The sequence below is a fragment of the Labeo rohita genome, chromosome 24 (genome assembly GCF_022985175.1).
Source record: "Labeo rohita strain BAU-BD-2019 chromosome 24, IGBB_LRoh.1.0, whole genome shotgun sequence".
NCBI lineage: Eukaryota > Metazoa > Chordata > Actinopteri > Cypriniformes > Cyprinidae > Labeo > Labeo rohita.
Genome location: NC_066892.1, coordinates 24,086,485 through 24,101,780, shown reverse-complemented (window position 1 = coordinate 24,101,780; position 15,296 = coordinate 24,086,485). Strand labels below are relative to the sequence as shown.

Below are 15,296 nucleotides of genomic sequence, written 5' to 3'. Positions count from 1 at the left end.
GAGACATTTATAAAACATTAAAAATCTTACTGTTCAAAAACTTTTGACTTGTAGTTAAATTTAGGTATTGGGCAGGATTAGGGATGTAGAATATGGTCATGCAGAATAAGTGCTTTATAAGTACTAATAAACAGCCAATATGTTAATAATAGGCATGCTAATAAGCAAGTAATTAATAGTGAGAATTGGTCCCTATACTAAAGTGTCACAACCATGAGCCCATTGACTTATGAATGCCCACATTTATACACCAACATCTACACTACAGTATTCACCGTTTAGCACCGTGTAGTTGCACATTTCACATGCAATAAGATTAGCCAATCATAACAGAGGTAATTTACCTATGTAAGTCTTAAAAGCACAGTAACAATAACAATAACAAGTAACAGAGCCCCTAACAGGACATGGTGATGAACAAATGACACTTGAGGAAAAATTATATTCAGTGCTTTTGCATTCTCGCAAAAGTACTGCATTTCATAGGAAAACTGCGTATGCTAGTTGCATTCTCTTGTAAAACTACTGCATTCCCCAATTGTTTTGCGTTCACTCTAAAACATTTCTGTTCTCTCGAGAAAGTTTACGTTCCCTTAAAAACATTTGTGTTCTCCTCTCCTCTAAAGTTATCAAGTAACTTTAATTCGCTCCAAAACATTCCCGAAATAAACTCTGCAATTGCTCACAAAACATTTTCATTCTTTCAAAATTTTAAAATTCCCCTGAGAAACAAAAGTACAGAATTTTGCGAATGCAATGTTTCTTAGAAGAACGCAAGGGTATACATATTTTTTCCTTCCATCTCATTGTTTTTTATCATTACCATGTCCCTTTACGAGCTCTGTAGTACAGAGAGGAGAAGAGGGTAAAACGAGGTACCTTGGCAAAGTTAATGGTTCGTTGTGATTGTTGTGTGCCCATACGAGCAGCCTTGCCTTTAGTGTGAGCCAGGTTACCTGCACAAAAAGAGAGGTCAGGGGAAATATCTGCTCTCTGTGTGATAATCACACACGTTAGAAATCTGCTGTTGATATTTCATTAGATTAGATCACATGTTCTTCAAAGATAATCTACCATTTATTGCAAGGTTAACCATTTCAAGGGCACTGAGATATATGGTCTTTAGAGGTCAGTGCTGACAGATAAATAAGCTTCACAATGATCAAGTAGCTAACAAAAGCCTTATGAATGAAGCCTAGGTTTGAAATCCCAGCAGACTTCCTGGAAACAATCCCCAGTGAATCTCACTGGACGTAATCGACTGTGTCAGTCAGACGACCTCCATTCATCACATCAGATCACATGGGAGTGAGCACATTTTCTTTTCTAGAGAGAGTGCGACATACATTCGCTCAGACCAATAGATCAAAATCTCTGCTTAACGTTTCAGACAGGATGGTGTTTGCACTGTCATTTTCATTCTGTGAGATTGTGGTGTGGCCTATAATGCAGTGTAATCTAATAGAATGTGACTATACTGTTCATTTGTCTGCTCATGCAATCTATGCTAAATCACTCTGCAGTATTATTGCATTCTCTAGTGGGTCATGTAAGCAGGCATCAGTCAGAAGAATATTTTGGTTTAAATTTATAATCTAAAATCTATCAACAGCATCTGTGTCATACTGTTAGCAACCCTCGTCGCTTGTCCCTTAGTCTAAAGGACAAATGTGTGTGTACTTCTAATGAAAGTTTTTGAGGCATGTTGGAGGGTTTAAAATGTAAAAATGTGAAATTTGTCTATACTAAAAATGTTGTTTGAGCTTTAAAACTGTATTTTTAAGTGGGACTACTTTTCTATATAGAGGAACTTTAGATGATGTAGCATTTGCTTCATGTAAACAGGTCTTGATAGTTCACTGCACTCTAAAAAATGCTGGGTTATTTTTTTTAAACCAAATGCTGGGTCCAGCCTGTTGTTTTTAATATTTTTAACTAGGTGCTGGGCCATTTTTCTGCACTCTAAAAAATACTGGGTTATTTTATTTTATTTTTTTGTTGGGTCATTTTATTGGGCTATTTTTTATATTTTTTACCCAGGTGGTGGGTAGTTTTTCTGTAACTACGCTGCTGGGTTGTTATTAATGCTGGGATATTTATTTTTTTTTACTGCTGGGTTGAGCCTGTGTCTGATGAAACAACCCAGCTGCTAAGTTACAGTTGGTGCACAGGCTTTTTTCGTCCTTTACAGGAGAAATGGTTCTTAGCGCTGCCAATTTGGTGCATTTCTTTAGCGAAATAAAGGTTTGTATACATTTTATTTCATTTATAAAGGCTTCACTGTGCTGTAAATTATATTATTTTACGCAACACAACATACAAGTATGAGATGTCAGTCAGCTGTGTCAGCAGCGGTTGTTTCGCATGATGGAAACGCCTTTTGCTTTGCATAACATAGATTGATTTTATTCATTATAATACTGAATTTAAATCAACATGATGTTAAAATATGTTCTCTAATCTCACTACTGTTTGTTTATGGGCAGGTTATGTTGTCAGTCATGGCACCTTTCAGCTACGAGTAAAACGCAAGGCGGTGGTCTGAGGTTCGTAGTTCCCCCCGGCAAACAGCAGCCCATCACCGGCTTAGATTTCGGCGACACACCGGCATGAAAATTAACACTATTTCAGTGAAAAGTGATTACAGAAAACGGCTGAATACACTTAAATTAAAATGCTGCTTTTAAATTTTACATTTTATTTCTAAAATGCTTGTTAAATGTGTTTAAATGTATGTAATATTGTAAACTATGCTGTATTCACCCTTAAAAATAAATGTTCATCTTTTGATTATTGCTTTTGCCTCTATAATTCTGAGTGTGTTTTTTAATTTCCAGCCCATTTTAAGCCAGCAAAATAATATTTTTTAAATAATAGTTGAAATAAAAAAAATCTAGAATGTTGAGTAAAAACATTTAACCCAACCAGCTGGGTCAAAATAACCCATCATGTGTGCTCTCGAATATTTACCCAACGCTTTATGATTTAATACAAATGTAACATCAAAAATATTGTCTAACAAATCAATTAATAAACTTTCAACAATTAAATTAAAATATAACAATTAATTGACTAAAAAACATTGCATTTTTTTGATCAAACAAGGCGTTACACAACATAACTTCTATACTGTGTGTATATATATATATATACAGTTATACAGTGCTGCTTGAAAGTTTGTGAACCCTTTACAATTTTCTATATTTCTGCATAAATGACCAAAAACTTAATCAGATTGGCACACAAATTATCCAGCGTTAAATATTTGTGAGTTGCAAAAGTATGTAAATATCTAGGATTACAGAAGTGTTTTCAGAAGTGTTCAGAAGTGTTTTCAGTCAATAGGATGACAATAAGGTTACAGTTTATGCCCTGTTTTATTTAAAGAGCAGAGGTCTATTAAAGTCTGATCATGTTTGTGAAAGTGAATCATGGCACAAACAAATGAGATCTCTGAGGACCTTAGAAAAAGAGTTGTTGTTGTTGCTCATCAGGCTGGAAAAGGTTACAAACCCATCTCTAAAGAGTTTGGACTTCACAAATCCACAGTCAAACAGATTGTGTACAAATCAAGGAAATTCTAGACCACAGTTACCCTCCCCAGAAGTGGTCAACCAACAAAGATCACTCCAAAACAAGATGTATAATAGTTTCCAAGGTTGCAAAGAACCCCAGGTTAACTTGTAAGCAACTAAAGGTAAAATATTTTGTGGACGGATGAGACCAAAATATAATTTTGGTTTAGATAAAAAGTGTTATGTTTGGAGAAAGAAAAACACTGCATTCCAGCATAAGAAGAACCTTATCCCATCTGTGAAACATGGTGGTGGTGGTAGTATCATGGTTTGGGCCTGTTTTGCTGCATCTGAGCCAGGACGACTTGCCATCATTAATAGAACAATAAATTCTAAATTCTAATTCTAAAGGAAAATAATGAACTAAAATCTAAAGAGAAAGTGGGTCATATAGCAAGACAATGACCCCAAGCGCACAAGTCATTCTACCAAAAAATGGTTACACAAGAACAAAGGTAATGTTTTGGAACGGCCAAGTCAAAGTCCGGACCATAATCCAATTAAAACATTGTGGAAGGACATGAAGCAAACAGTTCTTAGGAGGAAACCCACCAACATTACAGGGTTCAATTGTTTCTTTACTAAAGAATGGGCTAAAAATACTACAAGTTGTTGTGCAGGACTGATCAGCAGTTACAAAAAATATTACCTGCAGTTACTTGCTTCAAAAAGGGGTCACAACAGATACAGATTTAACACTGGATCTTTTTTCTCAATAACTAAATGAAAAAGTATATATTTTTGTCTTGTTTGTTTGATTGGATTCTCTTTGTCAACTTTAAGGACTTGTGTGAAAATCTGATGTTGTTTTGCGTTATATTTATGAAGAAATAGAAAATTCTAAAGGGTTCACAAACTTTCAAGCAGAACTGTATATATATATATATATATATATATGTATATATATGTATATATATGTATATATATATGTATGTATATATATATATATATATATATATATATATATATATATGATATTTCTTATACTACTACTACTACTACTACTAATATCCATGTTATGATTAATACTGTGTATTATATTATATTACTATTGCATTATATATAGCCAAAATAATGGCTACAAATGATCTTTTTGGGGGGAAGATTTCTCTGCCAAATTTGATGTGTGATTAATTTTTGTAGCCAGGAGTGGTGGATGTACTCAAAGCAACAAAATGTTCCCATTTACTTTTTTCTTTCCTGCCAGCACAATGGAAAAAATGAGTAATTGAACAAGGCAATTACACAATGATTAGATTGACTGACACATTGTTAGAGGTCACGGTTTAGAAAATCTGTCTCATACTGACAGGACGAATGAAACAAACACACACCTACAGCTTTATAAGTGCATATCCAGATGAATGTGTGTGGATTTGTGGGTTCCTTAGCAACATAAAACAATTATATCTGTATACAAATGGACAGAAACTAAAGCATCTAAACAGCAGACAAACCAAAGGCTTTAAATGTTTCTACAGAGTACAAAGTCAAAGCAAACCTGTTTTAGTGAGCGGGTGAGTAACCAGTTTACGGATCAATTCATTCTCTGACGACCTCAGCAGAAGAACAATATCAGCGGGCAGAGCATCTCTGTTCTTAGCCAGGAAGCCGCTGGCATTGTAGATTACCTAACCACATGAGAAACAAGATGTATTTACAACCAATGGGCTATTAACCTCACAAATGAACTTGGCCTTAAAGAGATAGCTCACCCAAAAATAAAAATTCTGTCATTAATTACTCACCCTCATGTTGTTACAAACCGTAAGACTTTGTAAGTTCATCTCAGAACACAAATTAAGATATTTTTTGATGAAATCTGAGAGCCATCTGACCCTGCATAGACAGCAACGCAACTGACACATTCAAGATCCAGAAAAATAGTAAGGACATTGTTAAAAGAGTCCATGTGACCTGCATTGTGGTACTGTCATGAATACGAATTGAAGACAGACAGGGAAGAGAAGAAATTGTTGAATAAAGTTGTTGTTTTCTTTGTGCACAAAAAGTATTCTCAATGCTTCATAAATGCTTACGGTTGAACCACTGATGTCACACTGACTATTTTTTCAATGTACTTACTACCTTTCTGGGCCTTGAACATAGTAGTTGCATTGCTGTTTATGAAGGGTCAGAAAGCTCTCAGATGTAATCAAAAATACACTACCGTTCAAAAGTTTGGGGTCAGTACATTTTTATTGTTTCTTTTTTTTTTTTTTTTTTTTTTTTTTTTAAAGAAATTAATACTTTTATTCACCAAGGATGTATTAAGTTAATAATTAAAAGTTTATTAAAAGTTAATAATAAATAATTTACATTGTTATAAAATATTTATATTTTGAATAAACACTGCATTTTTTAAACTTGTTATTCATGAAAGAATCCTGAAAAAAAAATTACAGGTTCCAAAAAATATTTGGCAGCACAACTGTTGATATTATCCAACATTGATCATTCTAATAATAAATCTGCATATTAGAATGATTTCTGAAGGATCATGTGACACTTAAGACTGGAGTAACAGCTGATAAAAATTCAGCTTTTCATCACAGGAATAAATTCTATTTTAAAGTATGTTAAAATAAAAAACATTATTTTATATTGTAAAAACATTTGCAATATTACTGTTTTTTTTTTGTATATTTTTAATCAAATAAATGCAGCCTTGATGAGCATAAGAGACTACTTTAAAGACTATTACAAGTCTTACTGACCCCAAACTTTTGAACGGTAGTGTATCTTAATCGGTGCTACGAAGATGAACAAAGTTCTCACGGGTTCGGAACGACATGCAGGTGAGTATTTAATGACAGAATTTTTATTTTTGGAGGAACTACCCCTTTAAAAGTGTTAGCTCACTTAAAAATGAAAATCCTGTAATCACGTACTCACAAAAGATATTTTAACAATTGTGTTTTCATTTTCTATACAGCAGAAGTCAAGGGGCAAGTTCTTCCCGTTTAAAAAAATGTTTATTTGGGATTTCTGTGTTTGGGGAATGCAAAATGGTTCTTTAATGGCACTGCTGTTAAAACTCCATTTTGGATCCTTTATTTATAGAATTGCAAATGATTTTTCCTTTTTGGGTAAAAAATCCATTTACCTCTCTTTCATATCTTTGTTTTTGTAGTATGGTTAAAAAAGATGCATAAATAAAAATCGATAAATAAAATATTTCTACCTTGCCTGCGTAGTGATGGATTCCAAAGCCCAGATCAACTCTCTTTGGTCTCCAGAAGTGTTTGGACTTTAAGTTGTCCTCAAATTTCTCTGAACGAACAAAAGACAATTGCTTGTTAATTACAATGAATTCACTTACATAGCCATCTAGTCACAAGTTCTTTAATTCAATAATTAATTTGGTCATTTACTTCATCATTTGTCAGTTCATTCATTCATTTGCTTATTTGTTTATTCACCCTCATTCATTAATTCATTCATCCATTTGTGGTAACATGAGATGCACATGAATGAAATCATCCACCCGTTTTACTCAGTATAAAGCAATAAAGCTAAGTCATGGAAAAACAGCTGGGCTATTAGTCTTGGCATGTTGAATTATTCAGCTGTCAGTCAAAGATGATGAAAGCAGATGAAAACTTAGCATGCCAGTAAATGTTTGATGACAGCCTCTCTCTCTTGTTCTTTTGGGTCTAAGCGTACGTCTGTGTGTGTGTGTGTGTGTGTGAGAGAGAGAGAGAGAGAGAGAGAGAGTGTAAGTGAGAGGTTATAAGACACCAGGCGAACAATACTAAAGCTAAAGGCTCTATGATGTTTAAGAGAGAAGGTCAGATGCTGTGAGGAACTTGCCGACGAGGGTCTGGTCAGTTGCCTGAGGAAAGCGACTCTCCTCGTCCAGTAGCGCTAACATGCCCATGGGCTTCTGAAGGAATAGATCCAGCAGCGGTCGGTTGTCTTCATATTCAATCACTCGAGCGTCCACGTCTTCATTCAGATACTCATCCTGCAGAGAAACCACATGATCTGAGTGACTTTTATAAAATTATCTAATCTCTGAACAATCTAAACAGTTTTATTGAAGACACTTATAAATGAAAACTGGTATCTTCAAGCACCAACAAGTGCGGATTCCACTTTGCTTTGAGTTATATACTTGAGTTATAAACATTCTGTTTACCAAAAAAATAAAAAAATAAAAAAAAGTGAAATTTTTTCCACTAAAAAGACTAAACAGCACAACTGTTTTCAGCACTGATAATAAGAAATGTTTCTTGAGCAGCAAATCAACATATTAGAATGATTTCTAAAGGAGTGTGGATGTGACACTGAAGACTGGAGTAATGATGCTGAAAATTCAGGTTTGCATCACAGGGATAAATTACATTTTAAAATATATTCAAACGGAAATCAGTTATTTTACATTATAATAATATTTCACAATATTTACTGTATTCTTATTAAACAAATGCAGCCTGGGTGAATGAAAGAGATTTTTTTTAAAATATGGAAAAATCCTACCAACCCTAAAATTTTTAACTTTAGTGTAGACGTAAAACTACAGTTGCAATCGAAATGTATCAACCCCCTTGACCTATAAAACATCTTGCTGCAGAGAACTAAATTTTGTGAAAACAATTCAACAAATGCATCAGCATACTATTAGAGAAAGTTTTTTTAATACACATTTGAGTAATTTTGAGAATCTAAGTTGATAAATGATTAAAAAAAAAAAAAAAATCAAATTATGTTCAAAATTATTTAACCCCCAAAGGTCAAAGGTCAAATTTGGTTAAGAGTCTTTTATTCTTTAAAACCACCAATAAGCACTGCTTGGATGTATATTTTGGGATGATTGTTCTGCAGGAAAGTCCATAGATCATCAGCTTCAATCTTTGCACCAAAGGCGTCACGATTCTTGCCAAAATGGCCTGATACTTAAAAGAATCCATGATGTCCTTCATACAGTCAGGATTTCTACTTCCTGCAACAGTAAAACACCTCCATAACAGGATTGATCCACTTCCAAGTTCTTCTGCTCATAAGTTTTGCCTTTTATATATAGCCTTAGACTTTCTAAAGTAAGTAAATTATTTATTTTCTATAACTTTTGTGAGAGCTCTGTTAAATTTGTCATATTAGCTACTCACACTTCAGCACATGTATGGGTTAACTGTATGTATGTGTTACAGCTCAAGCTAATCCTGTTTTCTAATAGAGTTTCTAAAGATTTAATTGTGTTTTAAGACAGTTTTGTTCCTACCATACAAAGTGACTAAAAACAGCAATGTTGAATAGGGGTTGAATAATTATGACATAGCTGTGTTATTAAAAAAACCCTATATCTCAGAAACATTACGTTTTATATTGACATATTGACATGTTTCTTCCTATATAACTGGGTAGTTCTTTGCTAAAATAAGCTGCAAGTCAACAAAACTTTATTTTCATAGTCAAAATTCTGGTCATGCTACCCTAATCCTATATGAAATGTCAAAAGAAAACTCTTTATTATCAGATAATGCATTTATATTCTGAAATGTCTAGGTTGATTACACTATGTCTCTGAATGTGTTGTTTTCTCTGACCTTTACGCTTGATGCTGCTATTGTTTTGCACCTGATTTTCTCCTTGGGGAACATACTTCTGTTCATCCATCCACTAATATTTGTAAGCTCCCAACAGCACTGCTGACTTGTGCTAGTTGATGCCTGGAGCTCCGTAGCCACCTAAATCTGAGCTACACTGTGTGCTAGGCAATTCCTGCTGCTGCACAATGACATCCTGTGAACAGAGCACTCCACCCAAAACGCAAATGTCATGTCCGTCTTGCCTCTAGACTGCCATGTTGATAAATTACAATATTCACATGGACTTAAATTATTCACTGGCGAAACGCATCAGCACACATACAGAAGCTTGTCCAAGAAATCCAATCTCTGGTGTAGAATAGAGCTTTTAGCCGCGGGTAAAGTCATCCTGTGGACAGGGAACAACCTCATTTTTTGGGACAGTAGGACTACTGCTGACATACAAGCCTCAGGGGTGCAAAAACAACAGAGATTGGAAGCAACACGGGCATAAAAAAAAAAAAACACTCAGAAAACAATGTACTCCTGAGTGCTCTCAGTAGAAATAATAATATGGAAAACAAAAAACAATAAAATTTTACAGGCAAGGCAATGTCTGGGTCAAATTCCACTTTCAAATTATTATTATTATTATTAGGGGCCAAGCATGTAGGCACCTGTTGTATCTGCTGGCATTCTTATTATTCTGCTTCTTCTTCTTCTTCCGTTATTTCTGCTCAAGTCTATGGCTGGCCATAGAACCGCTTGCAGGAAAGTTGTGAAATTTGGAAACTGTCACTATAGCAAATTTGGAGTCTCTATCTCAAACTCTCTAGCGCCACCACTTGTCTAAAGTTACACTTATGTTTATGCTAATAACTTTTGCAGAGGGAAGAGAGGGATTTTTTTGCCGAGTTGAATGAAGCCCAAAAGTTAAAAATAGTATGTTTAAATTTTTTTTGAAATCGTCCTAGATGGTTTGTCTACCAAAATTGGCTCAGATCATCTTTAGACCATGCTGCCATAAAGTTATGGAATTCAAGTTGATTAGTCGAACCGTTCTCAAATAATGCACGAATGAATTCTACGAAAAGCATGCACAAATGGATGTGAGGTTATGCGTATTGAGACCAAACTTGGTGTGTGTTATAATAAGCATGACCTAAGGCTACTTGCACAGTTTTGGCGCAGTGCCACCTAGTGGTCAGGAGATATGAAAAATGGCTCTTTGTGCTTATAACTTCTGAATTATTTGGCCAAAAATCACAAAACATCTCTCTTTAGATTCAGACGACCATGCCGAGTTGACTGATACCCAATTCTCCCATGTCAGCCATTTTAAATTTGGCACCACCTTCTCAATATATTCCTTGGGTCATGCTGAGAACATTGATACCAATTATGCCAAAATTTTGATTAATGTCGAAAACCTACTTTCTCGAACTCCTCCTAGACCATTGGTCCGATTTTCACTAAATTTGATGCAGATCATCTTCAGACCATGCTGACAAAAAGTTATGGATTTTGTGTCAAAATATGAAACGTTTTTTGTTTAACGCATCAACAAATTTGCCAAACTGATGCCAAACTGCATCTGAGGCTGTATCTCTGTAAAGCTTTGACATATTTGCACCAAACTTTGTATGTGCCATTGTCACCTTACACTGATCACACCACATCAATTTGGTAACAGCACCACCTATTGGTCAAAAGTAATAAACCATTCATTAACCATTAATTATGAAATTTCCAAAAATGCTAATAACTTTTGACTGCATTAACCTATTGTAATGAAACTGGTCTCAAAATATTCCTTGGGTCATGTTAACAACATACATGCCAATTATGCCATAGTTGGCCGAACTTCCTGTCCATCATTTTAATTTATGTTGAAAACCTACTTTTTCAAACTCATCCTAGACCGTTCGTTTGAAGTTCACCAAAATTGAGTCAGATCATCTTCAGACAATGCTGACACAAAGCTATAGATTTTGTGTTAATAAACAAAACTTCTTTTACATATTGACACCAAACTTTATGTGTGTCATTGTCCCCTCACACTAAACACACCACATCGATTTGATAACAGCACCACCTATTGGTCAGAAGTGATAATCCATTAAATCATATTGCTAGTAGTTGTTTTTGTGATTTTTCACCCATTTTGTCTAATATTATCTTAAAATGGCTTAAATTACTCATTGCTTCAGTTGCTCTGATGCTTGCTGCCTTCTTTGCATAGTGCTTGACCCCTTAACTGCTGCTTGCAGCTATATTTATTATTATTATTATTATTATTATTACAGCAACACCCTAGCACCCTCCCAGAACACCCTAGCAAATAAATATATTTGTGAAATATACCCATATAAATAATTATAAATTAAGCATTAACCACAGAAATGTGGACATCCACACATTTACCTAAAGCAGCTTTTTCTCTCCGCTTATAGAAACACAAGCAAAGTCAGCGGCTCCTGACGTAACCCTTGTTTCAGATGATTTATGAAGGCACTAATGTGGGTTAGTCGCAAACGTTTAGAGGCACCAAATCACTTTCCCCCTCAAGGCTACAGTCAGCCTGGTCAGTCTGGGGAATTGCCACGCTTGTCTGCGTCAAAAGAAAACTGAATATTTGACTCCCCTTCCCTCCATTTCTCACAGTACTGTGATACAATAACTGATGAGGTGTTACCACCATTTAGATGGAAATAAGGCTGTGCTGAGCGAGAAAAATAAAAATGTCCCCAAAAGGCATAGAAAAGCTCCCAAACAACTGAAGATTGGATAAAAGGACTTCATCAGAGTCAGGATGTACCTGCTCCCAAGCGAAGATGTGCTGGTTGAAGTAAAACTGGATCTGCTCATTGGCGATATTGATGCAGAGCTGCTCGAAAGAGTTCCTCTTAAAGTTTTCAAAGCCAAAGATGTCCAGAATACCAATGTTTAGACCTTTGTCTTCCTCCCTAGAGAGAAATTCAACAATTCAAGAATTAAGAAAAATTGGATGGAGTTATTTCTTTCTAGTTTCCGGTCAATTAGGAGATATTTTAAAGTTTAGTATGAAAAAAAATCTGTGTAACTTTAAATAATGTCACTACCGAACACCATTTTTCTATAATTAAACACACTTTCATGACCAAAATATTTGTTGAAGTTTCGGTAGTGACATCTTTGTTTCTTGAGTGTTATCCCATAAAATTGTCACTACTGTAACAGTCACGACCGAAACATGTCATTATTGTTTCGGTAGTGACAAAAGGGAACACATATTCGGGGGAAATAAACAAAATTTTAGTGCAGTTATGCAAATTTTTGGTATTTTAATATGTTTTAGTAGTGTTTTAGTATGTGATTAAAGTTCTGTAATTGAATGTTGTTGGTACCAAAACATTACTGTTACTACTGAAAATTTTTTGTCAAAAATAAAGTATATTTAATTATCAGTTAAGATGTTATGATAGTGTTTGGTTCAATGTATATTCACACTAATGAATCCCTAAATCTGAAATCAGTATGATAAACTGCCTTTTACTAAGGCTACTTTTTTACTACTATTTTGCCTTTTACTAAGACAAATTGTGCTCAAAATACAAAAATCTCATAAATCACACTTGAAATATTATTAAAATTGTAATTGTTATTGATTTACCTCTGAAAACTTTTTAACAAAATAGAAAAAAATATATTTTCAAGGTAGATGTAAGCAAAAGCTTAACAGGTCAATATAAACCTTCTTATTAAATTATATATTACTATGTTTCGGTAGTGACAAATTTGAGGAGAGGACAAATATTCTTGCATAAACTTTATGAAAATACAATAGGATAATTAACTGCACGGTTACTAGAAATGTGCACCTTGGATATTATACAACTTGCATACATACAAAATTTGTGGAAAAAGGCACATTTCCAACTCTGACTTTGAGCCAATTTTGTAGAATGGCCTATTTAGAGTTTTGATTGCAGCCGTTGAAATACTGACAAATCTATACACAGTTTAAGATCACTCTCTTCTCTCTTACTCTGACTGGTTGTCTGGCTTCAGGAGAGAGTTGATTCGGTTGACGATCCAGCTGAACAAGCGTCCATAGAGGGCCTTGCCCATGGCGTCTCGTACCTCAGTGGCCTTCTCCACCGTGTTTGACCTGACGATGGTTTCGCCCCGTGTGACCACACAGTGAGAGGTCAGCGCTTCCTGAAGCTCATCCGCACGAATACACAGCAGTGATGCAGCTGAACATACAAACATATAGAAACATTACAATGTACTTATTTATGTATAGGAGCTGTATGCCACTTCTACTGAATACATAAAGTACATACTGCACTGGTCATTTAAAATTACACTTTTAGTACAAGTCAGAACACCAGCTTTGCTACCGTCTCATTAAATTTCAGGAAAATTGTATATAACAAACAAAAAACAAATTAAAATAGACATAAATCTATAATAGTATCTCAATTAGGGCTGGCCCCTAATAGTCCACTAAGCAAAATTTTGCAGAAAGAAAAAACAAAAAATCCACAGGCGAAGTCATGCAGTCTATGGCGGACAGATCATTAACGGCTGGTCTATGTGGTAATACAGCACTCTGGCAGGACATCCAAATGCTTGACTATCATTCATCGGCCTCAAATATCTCTTATCATCTGAAATATGTAAGTATTAGCAACTTTACATGGCCACTCAATCTAATGTTAACCTAGAAAAATGTGTGCTATTGAAGTGTCTGTGTGGAGTGTGGAAGCTGAACAGTAGCGCGCTTACTGCATGACAGATGAAGGCGCTGGTGCAGTCACTTGTTCTTAAAATACTTTGTCATTTCTGGTTATACAGATAAGGGTAAAACTTCTTTTGAATCTGTAAAGACTCTGTTTATTTGTGTGCACTCACAATAACAACAAAACATTGAGCTTTTGTAAAATATTGAAAGCAAACAGGATGTGCTTTCTGTCGTCTCGGTCTTTGTAAACTTGAGCGTGAAACGTGTCCTTCTTTGCTGTAGGAAATGAATGTACTATGATTTCATTTTATTTATATACTATTATCGCAGTGTTAACACGGTAACACATTACAATATGGTTTCATTAGGAAACATTAGTTTACTCCTTTAGTCAACATGAAATAATAATGAGCAAAACTTGTACAGTATTTATTAATCTTAATTAATAATTTCACCATTTACTAATGCACTATTCAAGCATTGTTTGTTAACATTGGTTAATGCACTGTGAACTAACATGAACTAACAATGAACAAGTGTATTTTTTAAAAAATAACGTTAACAGAAAATAATAAATGCTGTAATAAATGTAATGTTCATTCATTGTTTGTTTATGTTAGTTAATACATTAACTAATGTTAACAAATGACACCTTATTGCTAAATAATAAACTGACACCTTATAAGTTAAATAATAAAGAAATTATTACTCTGAGTTCATGTCATTTTAACATTTACTAAAATATTCCTAAAATCAAAACTTGCATCTGTTAATATTTTTATAACAGATAACCTGAGCTACCATAAACTAACAATGGACAGTTGTAATTTAATTAACTAACACTGACAAAGATTAATAAATATGTAACAAATGTATTGCTCATTGTTAGTTTAAGTTGCATTAAGTAAGACAAATAACTTATTTATTAGCATGAATTAGCTTTTTCAGTTTTAATTTTAGTTTAATATTTATCTTATATTTAACTTTGTTATGCTTTTGTCATTTTTATTTTTATTTTTTTGTGTATTTCTATACAGCCTTAATCACCGCTATCTCACTACCAATTTGTATGTATTTTATGAGGTGGCTAATTCTTACGAATTCGTACGACCTCACTTGTGCGATTTTGTACAATTTGTCTAGACCCTAGTGACGGGTAGGTTATGGGCAGGGTTATGGGTAGGTAATTTGTACAAATTCATACGAATTGGGAAACGTACGAAATGTATGATTTAGCAAAAAGTAAGGCTGTAATAATTTGTAAGGTTGTATGAATTAACCACCTAGTAAAATATGTACAAATTGCCATGAAATCGGGTTGGCTTTAATTTATTTTTATTACAGTTTTGGTTTTAGTCATTTTAATTCTTCAATATCAACTTACTTTACTTATTTTAGTTAGTTGCAAAGTTTAGGCTTAGGTTTTTCATCTAATATTTATACTTATATTTCAGATTTATT

At 34.2% G+C, this 15,296-nt stretch overlaps 1 protein-coding gene across 1 annotated transcript in view; it reads right to left on the bottom strand.

Annotated features, from left to right (window-relative positions):
• The window catches only part of myo3a (myosin IIIA), a 105,242-nt gene that overhangs the window by 19,878 nt on the left and 70,068 nt on the right, over window positions 1–15,296 (bottom strand). Inside the window, exons 19-24 of the mRNA XM_051098242.1 lie at window positions 13,134–13,344; window positions 11,925–12,072; window positions 7,389–7,542; window positions 6,760–6,848; window positions 5,077–5,206; window positions 880–956 (exon numbers count right to left, since the gene is read on the bottom strand). Of these exons, the coding sequence (XP_050954199.1) occupies window positions 880–956; window positions 5,077–5,206; window positions 6,760–6,848; window positions 7,389–7,542; window positions 11,925–12,072; window positions 13,134–13,344 (809 nt within the window). The remainder of the gene's footprint in view (window positions 1–879; window positions 957–5,076; window positions 5,207–6,759; window positions 6,849–7,388; window positions 7,543–11,924; window positions 12,073–13,133; window positions 13,345–15,296) is intronic.